General features: G+C 37.1%; 1 protein-coding gene across 1 annotated transcript in view; it reads left to right on the top strand.

The window, feature by feature from the left end:
- The window catches only part of Gpr149 (G protein-coupled receptor 149), a 43406-nt gene extending 24523 nt beyond the window's left edge, over positions 1-18883 (top strand). The window contains exon 4 of the mRNA XM_055596821.1: positions 16845-18883. Coding sequence (XP_055452796.1) covers positions 16845-17417 — 573 coding nt within the window. The 3' untranslated portion in view covers positions 17418-18883. The remainder of the gene's footprint in view (positions 1-16844) is intronic.
- Positions 18884-21492: the final 2609 nt, after the last annotated feature.

The raw sequence follows: 21492 nt of genomic DNA, 5'->3' as shown, positions 1-21492 counted from the left end.
AACATCAGCCCTCTCTGAGTATCACCTCTTCTTCTCCTATCTCAGATTCTGCTTCTTATCTGATAAGAAATTAGCTGCTTGGTTTTCTTTCTTACTGTCTGTTACCTGCCTTAGAGAAAAAGAACAGCGGATTTATTCAGTCTTATTCTATATTTTTATTCTATTTTTTGATAGTCATATTCTATTTTAATGAGTTTTTTCTTAATTTCTTTTAAGATACTTCGTTGTTAATTTTCAGAAACAGAACTGGTTTGCATTTTGACTTTGCATCATGCAATACAATCAAAGCACTTCATTATATATAAGATGACAAGAAAGTTTACTTCCTCCTTCCTTAGCTGAATGCCTTTTATTCTATTTCTTGCCTAGTTATCCTGGCCAGGAATTTCTAGTTCTATCTTCAACAAAAATGGTGGGTATAGTCATCTTTGAAAAAAAATATTGTCTATTGATTGCAAAAGCAATGAACTTTTTTCAAGTAATTTGCTTTTCCAAGTTTGTTAAGTGTTCTCATTATAAAGGAATATTAAATTTTTGCCACCTTTTCTCTATCTACCAAGTGACTTTGTGATGTTTACCCCTCATTTGGGTTATGTGTGATGTATTACCCCACTTGATTTTCATACTGAGCTGTGTTTGCTTCCCAGAACTAATTCACAGTCGGTCATCAGGTGTTATCTGTTTAGTGGCTTGTAATTCTGTTTAAGTTATTTGTTTGCGTGTTTTAGGCCTCACTCTGTACTCCCAAAGGCCTCAAACTTATCAGTCCTCCCACCATAGTTCTCTGAGTTCTGGGATTACGGGCATGAGTCACCAGGCCCAACATCCTAGTTTCGCCCTAACAAAAAGCAATGTGAGTGAGGAATGGGCTAGGACTAGCTCTCAATTCTAAGTTAAAGTCTTGCAAGTATTTAACCTAGTTACATCGATAACTATTCACATCACAAAGAGATGTGAGGGCAAAGAGAAATGGATGCAAACATGTTGGTACATACCTAGCTCTTTCTTTGCTTGTATAAAACAGAGCCCCAAACCAGGCAACGATAAGCATGCTTTCAGACTAGCTCTTCCCATCTCAATTAAGACAATCAAAAAGCTCTCCCGTACGCACACCCACATAGCAACCTGATCTAGACAATCCCCTTTTGAGACTTTCTTCCCAGGTAATTCTATGTTGTGTCAAGTTAAAAACTACAATGAACCATCACACTCAGCTTGCATGGGTTTTTTTTTATCATTTTATTAGAATAGTGGATTGCAGTTTTCCTTCTTGTGGTATTTGGCTGTGGCTTTATTGACATGGTAATACTGGCTTCACACACACACACAAAAATTAGTTTCAAAGTATTTCATCCTCTTCAGTTTTTTTAGAAAAGCTTGAGAGGGGTTGATTTATTTCTTCCCATTGGCTCTAGCTTTGCTTAGATTGTATATTTTTCACAATTCTGTTATAGTAGGTTGCTTCTTTCTGGGATTTTATTTATCTTTTCTGTATCAGCTGATTTTTTTTGAAATATAGCTGTTTATTGTAGTTTCTTACTGTAACTTTTTATTCTCCTTATTTTACTCTTAGTCTGCCTAACGGTTTCTCTATTTCACACACACACACATATATATATATACACATTCAAATGTTAATCTCTTAAGTAACTCAGAGTATAATTCAGTATTAGAGCTCTTGCATACCGTGTGCATTTCCCAGAACAACAACAACAAAATTAAAATTAGTTCTTGTTGGTTTTTTTCTAGCTTTCTATTCTCTGTTTAATCTATCTCAACTTAATCTTTTTTTCCTCTTCATACTTTCAGGTTCATTCTTCTTTTTCCACTTTTTGAAGCATACAGCTTTGTTATTTCAAAACATCTGTTTTGATATTGCTTAGCTGTATCCAGTAATTTGGGGTATGGTGTTTTGCATTTTCATCTGTTTCACGGTGTTTTACAGTTTCATTATTGATTTCTTTCCTGAGTCATTAGTTGCTTAAAAGTGTGTTTAGTTACCACATTATGTAAAACTTCCAACCTTTCTTTTGTTCTCTATTTCTAGTTTTATTTCATTATGATTTGAAAAAAAAAAAAGACACGTGGTTTTACTTCAGTCTGTTTGACTTTGCTGAGACTTGTTTTGTTATTTAAAATGTGATGTATGATAAAGAACATTCTGTGTTTGCTTGTGATAAATGTATATCCTGTTGTTAAGGGAAAGTGGTGAGTAGTTCTATCAGGCCCATTTGATCTATAACACTGCTCAAAACATTTATTTTTCATTGATGTTTTTGTCCAAATACTTTGCCTATTATTGAGACTTAGATAGTGAAGTTTCCCATCATTATCCTGTTGGCATAAATTTCTCAGTCATATACTTTATATGTTTATGTCAGGAAGGGGCAAGAGTTCCTGGTAAAGTTCCTCATATTCCTCATATTCCTGTTCCTTTTCAAGGCAAGCGCTGCTCCAACATTCTGTGATAATCACTTCTTGGCTCCTTCTGATCCTTTTTACTATTTTTGTAGATATCCCAAGGGCATCTAATTTAATCACATCTGTTCTCAAAGCATATTAAATGTAATAATAGCTCATGCATTTGTATCACAGGTAGAGAAAAAGAATTTCCAGTTTTGTTTTCATTTTTTTCTTCTCGGTGTAGATTACCAACAATCTAAAAAGTGCCTCAAGCTTGCCTGCTATCCTGATGGCATAGTCTAAGAAACTTTGCTTCTTTAGATATGCCTCATTCTTTCCCATCATTGCTGTAAGGTAGGAAACGGGATGCTTTTTTTGAAGTTTAATAAGATACCCAGAGATCGTGATGGTTCACATGGGAAATAATTTAGGCTCACTGACTCAAACTCTTCCGAAGGTCCCTGATACCTGTCATCATGCCTCATCTTTCATAGACACAGTCTGTTTATATGCAATGAACAGGCTTCCCATGGTCTTAATGGAACCCGAAGCAGAAGAGGTCTCTCATGAGGTCAGATGCATGTTGCCCAAGCGACTGGTTTACACTACAAAAGGCATCCTGTACATGGAGAGATGAATGAAGGCGTGGCTTGGAGATCTGATCTCTTTTAAAATAAATATTTAAAAAGTTTTTTTGTGAGGATAATGGAATTACGATCTGAAATAGCAACACTCTTTTCCTGACAGAGAGTAGCATTGAGATCAGACCAGAGTCTTTGTTTCAGTTTGTAGGACCTTTCGGGTTGGTCCTATGCTCAGATCTTCACAAGTGAAATCTTCCATTTGCCATTGTGAGTGTTTTATTTATGGGTCTTTAGACTCAGACTTCAAAGCTGGAATTTCCACTTCTGATCCATAACTAAGTGGTTGACCTGCTCTCATCTCTCAGTTCCCTAAACTGAAAGATACTGCAAAAACACTTATGTCCTAAAGCGATAAGGAGAAGAAAGCTAAAATCGTGAAGTTCAAACACTAGGTGCTTGCTGTTACGAACATAGCATCTACACACAAGCAGCTAATATTTCTGTGAGCTGTTAGCTACCCATTCATCACTACTAGAAGGATAGAGTTATGGAAACCTATCAGTGTTATTTTGTTAGACAATGAAGATCTTGGAATTTATACCTGTCCCTTAATGATCTCCTAGGGACAGAGTCTATGTGAAGACTTGATGGGAAGAGCTCCTCTGAAACTGCACAGTCATGCAGTAGATAGCATGGAATTCTACCCAGTGTCTGAATCTAAGATTCAGTTTCTACTGCTTATGCCCTACTTGTTGACTGCTAGTAGCTTTGTGCAGACTCCACGGTAATTAATGATAGTCATACAAATAATGATTGTACCCAAAGGTATAATGCCTCTACTTAAGTTCCTCTTTTGAGTTTCAAGCTTTTTAGTGCTCATAAGGATGAGAAGCATTAAAAAACCTCCTTTTAGAGTTGTTTTTTTTTTGTTTGTTTGTTTGTTTGTTTGTTTGTTTGTTTGTTTTTATCTCAGAAAGGTTCTGGGGATTGGGAATGATAACCAGTCAGAAGAATTTCCAGATTCATCAACTTTGTCTTTGGTATATTGCATGGATACTGTGTTTCTCTTTAGCAAGGGATAACTCTAGCTAAGGATATCTAAGAACTAACTAATACAGTTAGAACTCCTAAGCCAAACTGTACCCTATAATAAAGATACTTGCACCATTAATAATATCTATTTCACAAACACAGAGATGTGCTCAACCACATTCACCAATTCAGAGCTAGGATGAATACTTCTACTGTTGCCCGATAGGAGAAGCAAATGGCTGTCTTGAATACACAAATACATACTGCAGACACTAAGTTAGCTGTCTCATGGCACGGCTAATTTTGCCTGGAAGCCCTGGAACCTTAGATGGCTTTTCTGTTGCCTTGCAGTGTTTGAACTGTAGCTCTGGCTCTAAGTCTGTCAATTATGTGATAATATAGCAGGTTCTTTTCCTTGGTTTTCCCTTCCTCTTCAATTGAGAAGAGGAAGATTGGAGTGGATAATCTCAGGTCTTTCTCATCTGAACATAGTTGGATCTTTCATGCATCACACACTTTCCAGACCCTACTTCAAAAATCTTTTCAATGAAGAAAGATTTTTTTTTCCACTCTAGCTAAATAAGCCTACATTTTAATTTTTAGTGCAGCTATATAATTTTTACATTTGGTATTTATTATTTAAATTGGTTTTTTTTGTTGTATACCTGAGGTTAATAGACTTTGGTTTTAAACAATTATTCTTATATTTCAAGTATTTGTAAGTACTTTGTGAAGTTAAAGAGTCTGATGCTATGAAGAAATGACTGTATCATTGTTTAACTAGTAACACTTATTTACTCCTTTCTCTTTGAAGTTAAATATTGCCTGAGCCTTTTGGAACATACCTATAGCCTTTTCTGTCACACTACACTCCACAGTCCATAATTTCAACACTTAAATTTCTCCTGAAGGACATTTGGGTATGCTTAAACACTGTTGGCTTCACCCAACTTCATTTATGTAGCTTCCTTTCTTCCTGTTTCAGCCTGCCTGGGATGTTGCAACAAAATACCACAAATAAAGTAAATTCATTTCTCAGTTTTAGAATTTGAGAAGTCCAGGTTAGATACCTTCAGATTCAGCATATGAAGAAGCTTACTTTTGGTTTATAGACAACTAGCTTTTGGCTGAGCCCATGTATAGTAAAGGGTCAATGTAGTCTCTTTGGGTCTATTTAACAAGGGTATTAATCCCCTTCACAAAGGCAGGCCTCTCTGCAAAAGCTTGGCTCTCCTAATACAATCTTTTAGATGGTTCTGTTCAGGAAGTTTTCTCCTGTACCAATGAGTTCTAGGGTATTCCCCACTTTTTTTTTCTAGCCGATTTAATGTGTCTGGTTTTATGTTGAGGTCTTTGATCCACTTGGACTTCAGTTTTGTGCAGGATGATAAGTATGGATCTATTTTCATTTTTCTACATGTAGACATCCAGTTGGACCAGCACCATTTGTTGAAGATGCTATCTTTTTTCCATTGTATGGTTTTGGCATCTTTGTCAAAAATCAGGTGTCTGTAAGTGTGTGGGTTTATTTCTGGGTCTTCTGTTCGATTCCATTGATCCACCATTCTGTTTCTATGCCAGTACCATGCAGTTTTTATAACTGTTGCTCTATAGTACAGCTTGAGATCAGGGATGGAGATACCTCCAGAAGATCTTTTATTGTAGAGGATTGTTTTAGCAATTCTCGGTTTCTTGTTATTCCATACGAAGTTGAGAGTTTTTCTTTCCAGGTCTGTAAAGAATTGTGTTGGCAATTTGATGGGAATTGCATTAAATCTGTAGATTGCTTATATTTAACTCTGTGAGTAGTTGTACATGGTAGTGTATTTTTGGCTATTTCTGGGCACACCCTTCATTGTTGGTATAAAAATAAAAACACCAATGATTTTGTACATTTGTCTTATACCCTACAATCTTATTTAGATTGATGCTTAGTCTTGAGGTTTTTTTTAATGATTCTTTAGGATTTTCTCTATGGATTAATTATGTCACCTACAAATAGCAACAGTTTCATGTCTTTCTTTCTGACCATATGATTTTTGTTTCCCTGTCTTCGCTTTAAGCTGCGCTAGAACTGTGGTGCACAGAACAGTAAGCACTTGTGTCTTACCTTCCTCCAGCTCTTGGGAGGAAAACTGTTTTTCCCCATTGAGTGCAGTTAGCTACACAGTGATGACCGATACTCTACCAAAATGAGGAAAGTTTGTTTCATCTCTCCTTTCACATTGTTTAGTCATAAATGTATATTTGATTTTGAAAATGATTTTTTTTTGTATCAGTGAATATGATTATTGTCTTAGTTAGGATTTCTATTGTCGCGATGAAACACAATGACCAAAGGGCAAGTTGGGGTGGAAAGGGTTTATGTGGCTTATACTTTCACACTGTAGCACATCAAAGAAGGAAGTTAGGCCAGTAACTCAAGTACAGCTGGAACCTAGAGGCAGGAGCTGATGCAGAGGGCTTAGAAGCTGCGGCTTACTCAGCCTGCTTTCTTTTTTTTTAATATTTTTTTATTTTTAAATAATTTTATACATTCACTTGTATCCCAGCTGTCGCCCTCTCCCACTTTCCTTCCCAATCCCCCCCTCCCTCCCTCATCTCCTCCCTGCCCTCTTCCGAGTCCACTGAGAGGGGAGGTCCTCCTCTCCTTCCATCTGACCCTAGCTTATCAGGTGTCTTCAGGACAGCTGCAATGTCCTTATCTGTGGCCTAGCAAGGCTGCTCCTCCCTCGGGGGAGAGGGGAAGCTCAATGAGCCAGTCAGTCACTGAGTTCATGTCAGAAACAATTCCTGTCCCCCTTACTAGGAAACAAGTAACAGGACAGGAGCCTACCACAGAAGGCACCTGAAAGACTCTACATAGCAGTGTATCAAAGCAGATGTATCAAAGCAGTGTATCAAAGCAGACCCATAACCAAGCCTTCGGCAGAGTGGAAGGAATCATATGAAAGAAAGAGGAGTGAGTATGACCTAGAGAAGACAGGAGCCCTGCAAGGTCCAAATATATTTGGGCACAGGGGTCTTCTCTGAGACTATTTTTCCAAACAAGAACCATGCATGGATATAACCTAGAACCCCTGCTCAGACTTAGCCCATGGTAGCTCAGTATCAGCTTGCTTTCTTATAGAACCCAGGACCATGCCCAAGGGTGGCACCACCCACATGGGTTGGGCTTTCTCCCATCAATCACTAATAAAGAAAAATGCCCTGCAGGCTTGGCTACAGCCCTTTCTCATTAAGGCATTTTCTCAATTGAGGTTCCTCCATCTCAGATGACTTTAGCTTGTGTCATGTCCACATAAAACTACCCAGCACACTCATGGAATATTTCTTTCCATCACAATGTGTAATTATTTTATCCGTGGCTAGATGCCACTTATTAATATCAAGATGCTTGTATCTGTATTCATGAGTGATATTAATCTGTGAAATTTTCTGATACTATCAATACGGTTTTTGGTATTAGAGCAAAATAAATCTTTGAAATAAACTGTTCCTTCTTCTAGTTTCTTTAAGGAAGTTGATTTTTATTAGTTCAACTCTAAGTTGGTAGATTTTTCTGGTGAGATTATCTCTGCTGTAGGCCATTACTCCTTTGACATTTTATTTTAGTTATTTATTTTATTTTAGTTTCTTACTATCTCTACCTTTCTTCTCCACCCTAATTACTTCCAATACACAAATACAAGGTAGGAGAGAAAGAAGGTCTGTGGGACCAGGGGACAGAGTTCTCTTAGGCTATTTCCTGCTGTTCAGGATCATCAGGTTCCTTTGGTATAGTCTAATCTTTGTTTGAGGATATCTCCAACTATCTGAATCAGTCCCATATCCCACACCTGGGGTTAAAACAAAACCATGTTTACGTCCACAATAACAGCTTCAAATGCCTTGGTAGTTTCAGCAGACTTCAATCTCTGTTTAATTTTAGATACAGTGTGGTAGTTTTTGTGCTTCCAGGAAGCCACTGTGTTTCATTTAAGTTGCTGAGTTCAAGTGTGTGATTTGTGTATCACACCTCGCCATCCTTCCAGCTTCTGTGGTTATTGCCTATTCCTCTCTTATGCACGTCATCTGCCTCTTCTCTTTTTTCTTTGTCAGTGTTCCTAGAGGTTTGTCAATATTATTGATCTGTTAAAAACCAACTGGTGTGCATTGATTTTCTCTGTTGCTTTCATTTACATGACTTCTGTTATCTTATTTTCTCCTTTATTGCTGCTTTGGCTTATTTGGCTTTTGCTTTTCCAAAAATAAATCTTGGTGGAAGCTTAGGCTGTGATCGCTGCTGTATTCTAATATGTGGATTTACTGCTTCAAATTCCTCTCTCAGTACTGCTCTAGCACAGATTTTGATACGCTGCATTTGTTTTAATTTGGCTCAATGTGTTTTTATTTCCCTCAGCATTTCTTCTTTGAGTCATGGGCCATTTCTCTAGCATTTGCTTAGTTTCTAAGAATTTGGAAATGTTCTTGTTATATTCTTGTTGCCCTGACTCCACAGAGAGAACAACACTCTGAATAATTTTGTTCCTTTTCAATGTATTTCTGTTTCTTTTAAGTAACCGGACAAATTCAAAATAACCTCAGAGAACACCATATTACACTAAGAAGTAAAATGAAACCACTTCCTCTTGGATTAATTTGACCAAGAGTGAGCCCAAGTTTCTCTCATCTACCTGTGCCTTCCATCAGTCTATAGTTCATGGTCACTAATCTACCTTTGAGCTCTCTGTTGGGACTCTGCTCTTTCCTTGTTCTGCATGTCCCTGAATGTCTGTGTCTGAATCTGTGTGTATTCCTGGAGTGTCTGACCATGGAAAGGACTTTGCTCCATATTTGTTGAGCAGCACAGAAAACATAGCATGGAGAAGGCATGCAGGGTTCTTTACAGAAATTCTTAGCAAAGTTTTATGAGGGAAGAATATTTACTGATCCCGTCTGACTCAGAATAGCAAGCGACACTGCAAACCAATGTTATTAAGCTATGTCTGTTACTTACAAAACTTACTTTACGGTTGCTTTCAACCTGTTGGCTGTGTTGAGCTAATGATTACCACAGCACACACATACACACATACGTTATTATGGGTCAGGGTCAAGGAAAAGTATATAATTTAAAATAAAAGCTGTGCATTCTTTTAGGTTGTAAAAGCTGATTGTATGAAAAAAGATCAAGGCAAGTAAGGTTGGTTATATTCTCTTAAAGGTAGGTTAAATTTAAACAGACTCAGTACACAATAGAAGAACAGAACACAACAGAAGTACATAAACTTTAAAGATCTCAAGGGCTATTATTAATTTCAGTGAAAGGTCTGCCAAAATTCATCTTTGGTGGGGTGTTCAAGAAAGATTTTCATAAAACATGTGTCACTACCTTGTCCTATGACCTAGATATGGATTATCTTAGCACACACTTCATTACCACTTGAAGAAAATATGGATGGAATTTTCTTAAAATCTTCTACAGATTGATTAGATCACATTGACCCAGGGAGTGTTTTCCTATTCTTGCTTATTTGCTGCTGAGTTCTCAGCTGGTGATCCAGTGTTATAGTCTCCAGCTACATGGAGAATTCGGTCATTTTCCTTCCAGTGTTGTCAGTCTTGCTTCATGCTCTGTGGTTTGCTGTGTAAATTTTAGGATTCTTATGTCTTCCTGGTGGGACAATCCTTCTGTTACTATGTAATAATCTTTCTCATCACTGGGAAAAAAAATTTTTACTTCAAGTTTTATTTTTTTCTCTTAAAGATTTATTATTTATGTGTGTCTGTGTGTGTTCCTACGTGAGCTTATGTCTATCACATGAATAACAAGAGCTTTTTGGAGGCCAGAAGAGGACATCAGATACCCCAGAACTAGAGTTACAGGTAGTTGTGAGCTTCCACAATGTATATACTTTTAAAGGTCAAAAGTCACTAAAAGGTCATTGAAATGAGTTTTTTTTTTAATATTACATTTGGCAATCACTTGGGTTGTCCATGAGTTAACAATACATTGCAGCTTCCAATTCAGAGAACCCATGACCAACTGCCCTGGATAAAACGATGATCTTTCCTGCTGTAGTACGCCTTGCTTAAGCTGAATAATAAGCACTAGAAAGCTTCACCTTGTTCAGATAATTGTGTAGAGAGTCTCTTTTTATATTATAATTTCACCCCAATTTCACCTAGCAGCTTACTGTGGGGAAAAAAAAAGGCATTCAGTGTATCCAAGGTCAGCAAGTTTGAATCAATTATCACAGAAGATTATTTGTGCTAATGTGTTTATGTGGCAGGCTCTCATCTTCTGAAGTATTTGTGAGGTTTAGAAATGCTTTTCATTTCCAAATTACAAAAAAAAAAAAAAACAAAAACTCCAAGCCACCCACACTCCTAAGTATACTGCAGTAATGGGTTATTATTCCCAGGCAAATGCTAATTCGTTCACTTTAAACTGGAAAGAAAGCAGACTATGAAATGAATAGTTTCAGGTTATTTCAGTAGATTACTTTGATCATGCAATAAAGCTGCTGTCTAGTTAATTCCATACATTTTAGTTTTATCAAAGAAAATCCTGAGAGGATCTTCCCATGCACCTGTATTTAACACATTTTACACAGCAAAATCAAAATGCAAAAATATATACTGGACAGTAATACTAGTTTGTTTGTTTGCTTGCTTGCTTGCTTGCTTGCTTTTGAAATGCCATTACCCCACATTTTGTTATTCTTCTTTCTATTCTGTAGTTGTTTTGAGCCAGGGTCTTGCTTTGTGCCCAAGACTGGCCTCAGATAGATCTTTATGATCTTCCTTCCTCTAACTTTTTAGTGCCTAGATTACTAATGCCACCATGCCCAATTATCCTGCTTGAAATGGGATCTTCATCATATACTGTACCTGATTTCTTGACTACCCATTAATAACTACGATGAATTACTCTAGCTTCATAAAATGTGTAGAAATTTACCACATTAGTAAATTAGTTTTGATAATTAGTTCCCATGTTTTCTTGCTTACTAACAAGCTTATAAAATTGTCATATTACAAAGGAAAATTTCATTTGGATTTTCATTTTAAAAAGATATTAAATCATAAATATGAGAAATTTATCAGATTTGTAATATGTTTTCCCAAGATAAAATGTTATCTCTTGTCTCTTGTCTTTTGCTTGTCTTTACTGTTTTTTTGTTTTTTTTGTTGTTTTGTTTTGTTTTTTTTTTACTTTTTGTCTTTGCTGGTATTTATAATACCGATTTGGCAGTCTTGTCTTGTCAGGTTTCATGATAGTGCTATTGTTTGGAAACAGACCTTTATTTTAAAAATTGTTTTAAAAGATATATGCATCTGAGCATTTGCCTGATGTATGGTTGTGCTCTGTGTGAAGGCCTGGTGCCTGTGAAGGCCAGGAGAGGGCACCAGGTCAGTGTCCCTGGAACTGGAGTTATGAGTAGTTTTGAGACACTTATGTACATGTTGGAAACCAAGCCTGAGTCCTCTGAAAGAACAGCAAGTGCTCTTAAACATGGAGCCATTTCTCCAGACTCTGAATGGGAACTTCTAAAAATATGTTTTGATTGGCAACAGCTACAGGTTTCTTAGTTTAACATGGAAGTCAAGTGCCTCACTAGATTCTGTCATTAGTTTTCTCTCAGATTTTCCTTTTTCCTAGAATTTTTTCAGGTAAGAAATACTAGCAGCCATCAGTTGTGATTCCTTGTTTCCTTGGGCTCAGTGTTTACGCTTCTTCTTTTTGTGGACTGTGGTCCAGCTAGAACCTATAGAGCAATGCTAGGTATCATCAACACCAGGGATTTCCACCATCTTTGAAGATGCATCCCTGCTTTGGGAAGGTTCTCAGGTCTCTCTTTCCCTTGCTTGAACCTAGGCTAGGTGCCTTTTCCCGTGACAAACCTGAGTACCACAAAGCTGCATCCTCACATGCTCTGCACTTGTTTAGAGATCCAATATCTCTGAGTTTGTGCTTTTAAGACCTGAGAGCACCTTCGCTCCACTGTTGTAGATCAGTCAGCCTGCCCTTCGCTCACAATGTCGACTCAATTAGGCCATGTTCTCTGTTTCATTAATAGCAGCTGAAAAACCTAGTAATTTTACTGAATCTGTCAGTTCCTCTCTTGTATCTCTTTCACTACCATAGTTCTTTTTGCTCAAGATTCCATTTGCTTTAGCCTACAACAGTGTTCTCTGACTTAAACACATAAGGCTTGTTTAAAGGGGCCAAATAATTCTATAAACGATGCCAGATTTTTATGTTGAACAAAAAATATATATAGTAAACTAGAAGCTGACTTACATCTGTAAACCCAGCACAAGGCAGGCATAGGCAGGAAGGTTATGTTGCCATGGTAAGCCTGTTTTTTAAACTATATCTGTAAAATAAACATAAAATATGCCACCTTAGTCATCTTTAAATAATCACTGCCTACCAATATGAATATACTTAATATATGATAACTTTATTTTTTTATTTTTGGTGGAACTGTTTTGATTTCCATGGCATCTGCATCATTTTACTTTCCTACAAACAATAGGTTCCCAGTTCCTATGTGTCTTCCTAAATAATGCTCCTTTCTGTATTCCCATAGTAGCACCCCAGAGAATGTGGGGTGGCAGCTTATTTGAGTTTTGATTTGCAGGACTTCCTTCCTGAGTGATGCTGAGCACCTTGCCATGCATGTTCTGGCCACCTGTGCACCTTCTTTTGAGAAATCCTATCCAGATTCTTTGCACATTACTCAGGCTGACTTTCTTTTCTTACCGCTGCTTTTGCTTCGGGGCTCTCAAATGGAGACTATCCATTTGAATGGGAATGTTTGACAAAGTATTTTAATAACCCAGTACTTTGAGTGATTCTTCAGAAAAATCAGTCTTCACACTTAGCTAGAATGTGGCAATATGTAATTCTCAAATGCTAGTTTGAATGAGCTATCACCCTCTAACTCAACAGTGGTTGCTCATGTGGAGGTAAGGCTAGAATGTGGAAGTTATAGAAATCTGCAATATGAGGGTCTGTCAAATCAGATGAAGAAAATAGCCAATCTTACTCACTTAAAACATTTTTGAAGATCTGTTTTTATTTTGTGTGTATGGGTGTTTTCTTTCATGTATGAATACATACCATGTGTATGCCTAGTGCCCATGAAGGCCAGAAGAAAGTGTTAAAGCCCCTGGAACTGCAATTAAGGCATTTTGAGTCTCCATGTGAGAACTAGGCACCTAACCTAGGTCTTTTTTGAGAGCAGCAAGTGGTCTTAACATCTGAACCATCCCTTTATTCCCCTTAATTGTTTACATTTTATGTACTAATTTTGGAGGTTGGTTTGCATGTGCTCATGGCATGGCTTGTAGGTAGATGTTGGAGGATGCCTTACAGGAGGAGTATATTTTTTCCTCCCATTGTGTGGATTCCAGGGATCAAATACAGGACATCAGGCTTGCAGGGCTACTGTCTTCACCTACTGAGCCATTGCTGCCACATCTGCCCGATATGAACTGCTCTCAGTAGTGTTGTTGCATATGAGGGCATGATTAAATGTCTCTTTAGGTAAGCATGTCTGTATCAATTTAATCTGTTTGATAACTCAGTTTTTTCATGATTTTCCTTGTTTCAAGCTAGTATACTACATAACAATTTGTTTGTACAATGCAAAATGTCAAAGGAAAAAAAAACTTTAGAAGTGATTTATTGAAGTAATAAGGCAAGCCATTTTGCTTATAACAAACTTTACCACTGAATCATCTCCACAACCTGACAATCAGGTTTTCTGACTGATTGATGCGTTAGTCAGTTTTGTACTAAAAATTCAAATAATTCTGTCTTTGATTAAACACACATACACACACAAACACAAACACACATCTTCTTCAATACAGAAATATTTTAGGATGACCTTTTAACTCATGATTTTCCAAGTCTTCCCCCCACCAAAAAAAGAAAAGAAAAGAATTCATGGCTTGATACCAAGCATGATAGCACTAACACTGATGTCACTGCGGAGAACAGATGCAGCCTAGCTTTGGCACGGTACAACACACTTTCTTCCTTATCATCTGGAAAATAATGTGCATATGGAACGTTAGTCTGCCTCAGTCTTGTGCTATTTTACGTTAGAGAATAGGAAGGCCTTTTAAAGATATAAATATTTCCTAAACTTTTAAGATTAATCCGAAATACCACTCACTTCTACATAAACTATCTCTACCAAAAGCAGTTATTCCTTAAATCCCAGAGAGCTGGGTTTCCATGTCAGCTACAATAGTCGGAGTGAAACATCCGTTTCTTTAACTTAAACACTTGAAAGATTTTTGAATGAAGAAAGTATCCCTGTTCTCTTAATGTGAGCTTGACTTTTGTATAGAGTAGGAACTTACCAATGTTTAATGACTAGGTAGATAAATAAAGGTCATTTTCTCCTTGCCAAAACATGTCACAAAAATAATACTTTGATAGAGTAATAGACCCAAACTGTCTCCTGCTTCCTTTTCTGCTTTGACTGATACCATAGTTGGGGAGTTGATGAAATTCTTTGCTTCCATAGAGAGCTAAAACAAACATTATAGTGCAAGTTTTCAAGATTCTTGGACCACTGGAGTGAAGATCCTTGAAGTTAGCATCCCAGCTCCTCCTATGCAGAGACAGAGTTCAAAATCTCTCTACAAGAAATAGCTCAGAGATATATCACATATTCTAGGCTTGCTTTATTTTTAATGGTTTTTAAATTCAAGGGGATAATGGAGTGCAAAAACAACACAAGGCCAGGGGTTCCAGGGGTGGGGGAGAGGTCGGAGCCTGCCACTTAATGAACTACTGGCAACTAATGGTATGGGGGAGGCATTGTGTTTAGTTGTGTACCCACTGGATGCATGGTTCCAAACTTAAGGTTGGAACCACAACTAACCCTCAACTTTGTGGGACACAAAACAAAATGTCATGAATATAGGAAAGTTATAAGGGAAAATGGCAAAAGTGAGAGCTAACAACAAAAGTGGGAAGAGTAACTAGAAAGAGTTATACATATGTATGAAATTCTTATAAAAAACAAAATTTATTAATTTCAAAAAAACACACCTCCCCTGAAGTTTAAGATTCATTCTCATTAAAAATTCTCTAACAACAGGCTAGCTCAGCAGTTAAGAGCACTTGCTATTCTTACAGAGGACTAGAATAAAGTTCCTAGCACTCAAAAAGGGGCAGTTTACAACTAGGTAAATTCTAGTTTTAGGGGATCTGACATCCTCTTCTGGCCTCTTCAGATACCAGGAATACATACATACATAAATGTGAGCAAACACTCATAAAATTAAAAAAAAATGAAATAGAAATGAACGTTTAAAAAACTCTGAAAATGTTAAGCTCTTTGAAATATTTTGCATAAGTTTTTCTCTAAATAGGAGATAATCCACATTGCCAAGAGTAGCAATCTAGTCTTGGGCTGCCCCTAGTCATTCTTGTTGGGTCTAGATATAAATGCCCAGTCCTCATTTACCTTCGCCACCCCCCCCCCCGAACAACTTTCTGGAAGTGAGACGTTTCCTAGAATGTGGGACTTTCAATGCTAAACTAAGATGAGCTCAGGAAAAGTAAGAAGTTTCATCATCTTGAGTTGGTAAAAACACATGTAGACAAACCTAGCAATCCAGCAACTCCGGACTATTTCAGTTATAGCTGCATGTATAAAAGTATCTGTTAAGTCTCCCTCCCCTAATTTTTCTGGACTACAACATGTTTTAATTAGAGCGACATGTTACAAATTTTACCATGCAGCAGATTCAAAATGGGCCTTGTTAAGTGAGTTTCCCCTTGGATACTTGAAGGTTGTGCTTTAAAAATCTGCCACTTCCTATGAGCTCTTAGATGATGCTGATATGATCTATTGTGGAGAACTTTGAGTGTTTGCATATTACCATGTCCTTCTAACACTAATATGTAAGCAGGAAAGGGGTCAGCTAAAAGTATGAAAGCACAACACAGATTATAGACTTTTATGAGAATCAGTTTTATTTTCTTATATGGATATATATATTGTTTTTTGTTTGTTTGATTGTTTTTCAAGACAGAGTTTCTCTGCGTAGTCTTGGCTGTCCTGGACTCACTTTGTAGGCCAGGCTGGCCTTGGAATAACAGAGATCCACCTGCCTCTGCCTCCCATCTTTTTTTATTTCTTAAGCACCTCTCAATGCTGCTTCATAGAAAGAGGTCTAAACTTTGGGTCTAAACGATTTTTGCACAGCCATAGGGTTCTCTATAATTAGGTTTACTTTAATGACTGACTTCTCAGTGGAAAAGCAAACCCGCTGGTGACATTTGGTTTCTCTTAGGAACTAACAGTTGAAATATCCTGTGTAGTTAATTTGCGTCATAGCTTTGCAATTACCTTTTTCTCTGGTAAGGGCACTGATGAGAAAAAAAACACTGTATGCTGATAACACAATCTGCATTTCCTATGATCTATGCATGCTTTTAAATGTAACTGAATATGTAGCAGAAATATAAAAGCCATTCCACAATGTAAATATGCATTTAATTTACACCCAAATTCTGCCCTTGGAAAGGAAACAGCTGTCTTACTGCTTCCTATCAGTACATTCATTTTGCTTTCCACTGTGAAAATATCTCTTGTCTTCTATTAAGTTACTCCCCTATCTAGATATATTTGACCTGGGAGAAACTCAGTTACAGAAGCAGAATTTAAATCTCATTATGTGTAAGTAGTTTCTGAGGAAATTGATCAGAAATAGAATATTTACCATTGATGCATAAAATAAATTTCTATGTGTCCTACTCTAGACAAAATTTCAATAACATGACCCTTTTGTCTTTGTCCCCAGCGTTCCTGTGGTGGGCTGGCTATTCCCTTATGCGCATTCCAGGGGACCGTGTCTCTCCAAGCACCTACTGGGAAAACTCTTTCTCTTTCTACTTACGAGGTCAGTGCAGAAGGGCAAAAGATAACCCCGGCCTCTAAGAAAATAGAAGTCTATCGATCGAAAAGTGTTGGCCACGAACCAAACTCAGAGGAGTCTCCCTCCACGTTTCCGGACACCAGCGTGAAAATACACTTGGAGGTTCTTGAAATCTGTGACAACGATGAGGCTTTGGACACTGTGTCCATCATCAGCAACATCAGCCAGTCCTCCACAAAAGTCAGGTCTCCTTCTCTGCGCTACTCACGCAAAGAAAATAGATTTGTCTCGTGCGACTTAGGAGAAACCGCCTCCTACTCTCTCTTCTTACCCACCAGTGATCCTGATGGAGATATCAACATCTCCATCCCAGACACTGTGGAGGCACACAGACAGAACAGCAGGCGGCAGCATCAAGAGAGAGATGGCTACCAGGAGGAGATCCAGCTGTTAAACAAAGCCTACAGGAAAAGGGAGGCAGAAAGCAAGGGTAATTAGAGAGTGCCCGCGCTAACAGAAGCCAGAACGGCTCTGCAACCTTAGACTTATCACAGTCCTAAAACGAATTCCCCACTTTCTTTTAATCATAGGCTTACATAACCTTTCCTGGTTTCCTAGTTATTATTTTTTTGGGTGACCTGCTGTAATGCATACATAAAGAGTATTTCATATGCTGCTTAAAGATCATACACTGTGGTAATTGAACAACTTCCTGTCTAGTTTCTAAAATCTTTCTAAACCAAATCTTGATCTAGTTTGCCAATGTTTTTGCCTATCTGGCAAATGACTACATTGTTCTCCTGCATGAGTTTCTGTACACATGCTGCTTTCTACTGCAAGAGATAAAAGAGATGTTCTAGCAATAGAGAAAAATAAAAATGCACCAAAACTCTCAGTTGTATTTGAACACAGATTTGCTTAAATGTGTCTAGCCAAACAAGCTTATTCTAGTTGCTGCTTTAGCCTTTTTAGTGGTCTAGGAAATATGTTCTTGTGTAAAAGGGAAAATTAAGCTTCTGACATGGAAATTTGGAAATATGGTTAGCCCTAGTCTATCATTATTTCATTTGTTTCTATAAAATACAAGTAGTTTAGTAAGTGGTTCTGTTTGACTCTTAAATATATCACGTTGTTTCTTTCCCTTTTCAGTGCTTCAAGGTCAATTCTAAACAAATATTCTGTATATTACAGGTGGCATTAGAAGTAATCTTTAACTCAAACATCTCTGGAAAAAGCTTGTTGTTCAGTTTCTCTTCCTACAACAAATACCTGCAATGTGCTTTGTTTGGACTCATGGCCCATTGGCTCTGTTGCTTCGGAGACTGCACAGGGTGCACGGAGTGGCACAGGGTGGAATTAATATAGGACAGAAGAAAATCACACAGGGCATGAGAGCCAATGAAAGAGACAAGCATCTTTGTTCCAAAACCCCTTCTAGAACATGTTCCCATGCCCTAAAGATGTCTAAGTAGGCCCCACCCCCATTTATCCTTCCCCTGGAAGTACTTCCCTGGAAACTGTGACTCCTCATATTAACCCTTAGGGTCCAAATTATAGCGTACCATAAGTATATCACCATCTGATAAGCATCCTGTTTCTCGGAATGAAGACTGGGAGGAAATCCTGTCACGTTAAATCCTGAGATGTACACTACACTAGGGGAACAAGCTTCCGGCTAAAGCAGAGGAAAACCCTAGAGTGTCTAACAAAAGGGGGTCTGCTCCTGTTGCTGAAGTTTGGGAAGACTTGCTTTGCCATTCTTGATGCATAGAAAAATTTATTTCAAATATTATTGCTCAATTGAATACTTTAAGGTTTTTCTCCTAAAGACATTGTTTTATCTTAAACAATTCAATATGGCAATATTAATTTCTCAAAACATCTTATCCGCACACTGCTAAAGTATATTTCAAAAATTATGATCTTTTAAAATTACCTTATTCTAATCTTTCTATAGACATATTAAGTGTATTACCTAAATATTTATTTGTAAAAGTCATTGTTTGGTATGCTCTTAGATTGTGTTTACCTGCATTTCAAGCACATATGTTGTTTACAGATTAAATGAATTAAAATAGTTTGTTTTGGTTTCTATTTCATTATGCTGAGTCAAAATTCTTAAAATTAGTTTTTCATGAGCTTTTAGACTGTTTTGTTCTGCAAAGAGTATTTGTCATCAAGAAAAGACACTTTGAAAATGCATACCTCAAAAACAAACAAATAAGCAGATAAATAAATAAATAAATGGTAGTTGTTATGGTTCATGTCTAAATTTCAAGCACTTAGGAGGAGGCACAAGAAAGCAAACATAATAAGGCCTAGCATATACATTTAAAGTTATAGGAATTGCCATTAAAATATATTTTATTTAAAAAACAACTTTAAACAAAATTGAGAGCTATTGAAGACACAACTGGGCAAATCTATCTACTTAAATGTAAACATGGAATGTCTTCATAAAAGAGAGCTGAGAATGCAGCTTGGTTGGTAGTCTATGCATCAAGAGTTTAAGGTCATTCTCTCCTAAGAGTCTAAGACCAATTGTGTAGTCCTGTGTTCAAAGTAAGAAGTCTTCATGGAAAAGAAAAATTAGGCTGAGTGTGGTGACACATGCCTTTAATTCCAACATATTAGAGGCCAGTTTGGTTCCAGGCAAGCCAGGGCTGTGTGAGACCTTGCCTCCATAATAAAGTATAAGAAAAAAGGGAAGAAGGCAAAGGAGCAAGCAAGCGAGAAAGATCAAATTGAATATTCTAACAGTGTTTTGTAAAAGATAGTTTTTGGCATACCTAGATGTCTAATTTTTTGAAGGAGACCGTGATACAGCTATATTAAATGCAAATTTTAAATTTAAATAATTTAATGCAAAATTTAAATATCTGAGTGTAAAGAATTTTTTAAAAGAAAGTGATAAAGATTTGAATGTAAAAAAAATCCTTTTTAACAGGATAGAGCCTTTAATAAGAAGATGGAAATAAGGCTTGGGAGATTAGAAGACAGAAATGTCCAAATTTCTGACTATCTTTCATTTTCTTTTCACTGCTGGATAAGTCTAGGCTGGGAGTAACAAAAGTAGAAAATAAAGTATACTCCCACTTAACTATCCTTGGTTCTTATACTTCAATTATTCTCTGAATTAAAGAGTGCTGGCATTAATTATCTGAGACACATTTTAAAGGGCTAGTAAGAATTATTTTAAAAAATGTGTAACACATGGGCTGAAGAGATGGCTCGGTGATTAAGAACACTGGCTGCTTTTGCAGAGAACCTGAGTGGAATTCTCAGCACCCGCATCCAGTTCAAGGGGATCTGAGGTGGTCTTTTGACCTCTTTTGACCTCTTTTTGACCTCTTTTTGACCTCTGCACATGGTACAGAGCCATACATGCAGGCAAACCACCCATACATATAAACTTAAATTATATTAATAAATAAATTGTAACACTCAGCACTCTGAGCTATCTGTACTGAATTGCTGAAAAAATAAAATAAAAATTAATTGGTTCACACAGAAACCATAAATATCACCTCCAAATCCTTATAAGGAGGGAACGTTTTAGTTATACATGCCTATTCAAGTTTATTTACTCTTTAGAATGATTCTGATCATGAACTTGATATTTTTTTTTACTATATCTAAATTCCTAAATTGTTCTTGTGAGAGAAAGCTACAAAATTCTGAGTATTGGTAAACAGCTAATCAGTAAATTTGGCATAGCTGCCTCTGCTGTGTATAAACTGATACACCTGCAGATAAAAACTGTTTCAATGTTGGTGGCGCCATCTGGTGGTGACTCCTACCAACTGCATACATTCAGCCTCTTAAGATTGAAGAAGTCAAACACATACTTTATAATCCCTAATACTTCTGACAGGTGATTTTGACAGAGCCAACTCATTTTAAAAGCAGAAATGCATGCTATATTTTTCAGGACACATAAATAATGACCATGCATTATTTTGAAGGTCCTCTTATAAGTTTCTCTGACATTAGATTTGAAAACAAATTTTCCCTCACTGACATCTTTCAACTTATTCATTTTTCATTATAATTGGTGACTGTTATATAATATAAATTGTTCTAGGTGCTTGAAATTAAAATTTTAAATAAAAACAAAACATATATGCCATGAATTTAAGCCAACTGTAAAGTCAGTGAACGAGTTCACTCAACATCGCCTCACCCCCAACCCTGATTTTATGATCAGAAAATTCTCTGAATCACTTTTAGTTTCCACAATTCATCAGACAGATTTATGCAATGTGGAGGGATCTTCTGTTTCTTGTATCTCACTGTCTCCTCTTCACTGGTCCTGGACAAGCCAGGCAGTAAGAAAGTGGTTTGTAATTACAGCTTTGGGTCTTTTACCTGAAGAACGAGAAACTGGTATCTGTCATCTGAAGAGCCCAACAGACCAAATTCTGCTCCTCCTAAAATGGAGCCCCATCAAGGATTCAAATGAGCTTTTCCTGCGTGCATGTTGTCATGCATAGGAAAAGAATGTTGTCAGTGACTCCACAATAAAAACACGTTAGAAAGTCTGCACCTGGAACCTTTCCTACACTTCTGCGCC

This window comes from Psammomys obesus, unplaced genomic scaffold, assembly GCF_907164565.1.
Source record: "Psammomys obesus unplaced genomic scaffold, mPsaObe1.curated_primary_1811, whole genome shotgun sequence".
Lineage (NCBI taxonomy): Eukaryota > Metazoa > Chordata > Mammalia > Rodentia > Muridae > Psammomys > Psammomys obesus.
The sequence above is the reverse complement of the archived record's forward strand: the minus strand, read 5'-3'. Positions and strand labels throughout refer to the sequence as shown.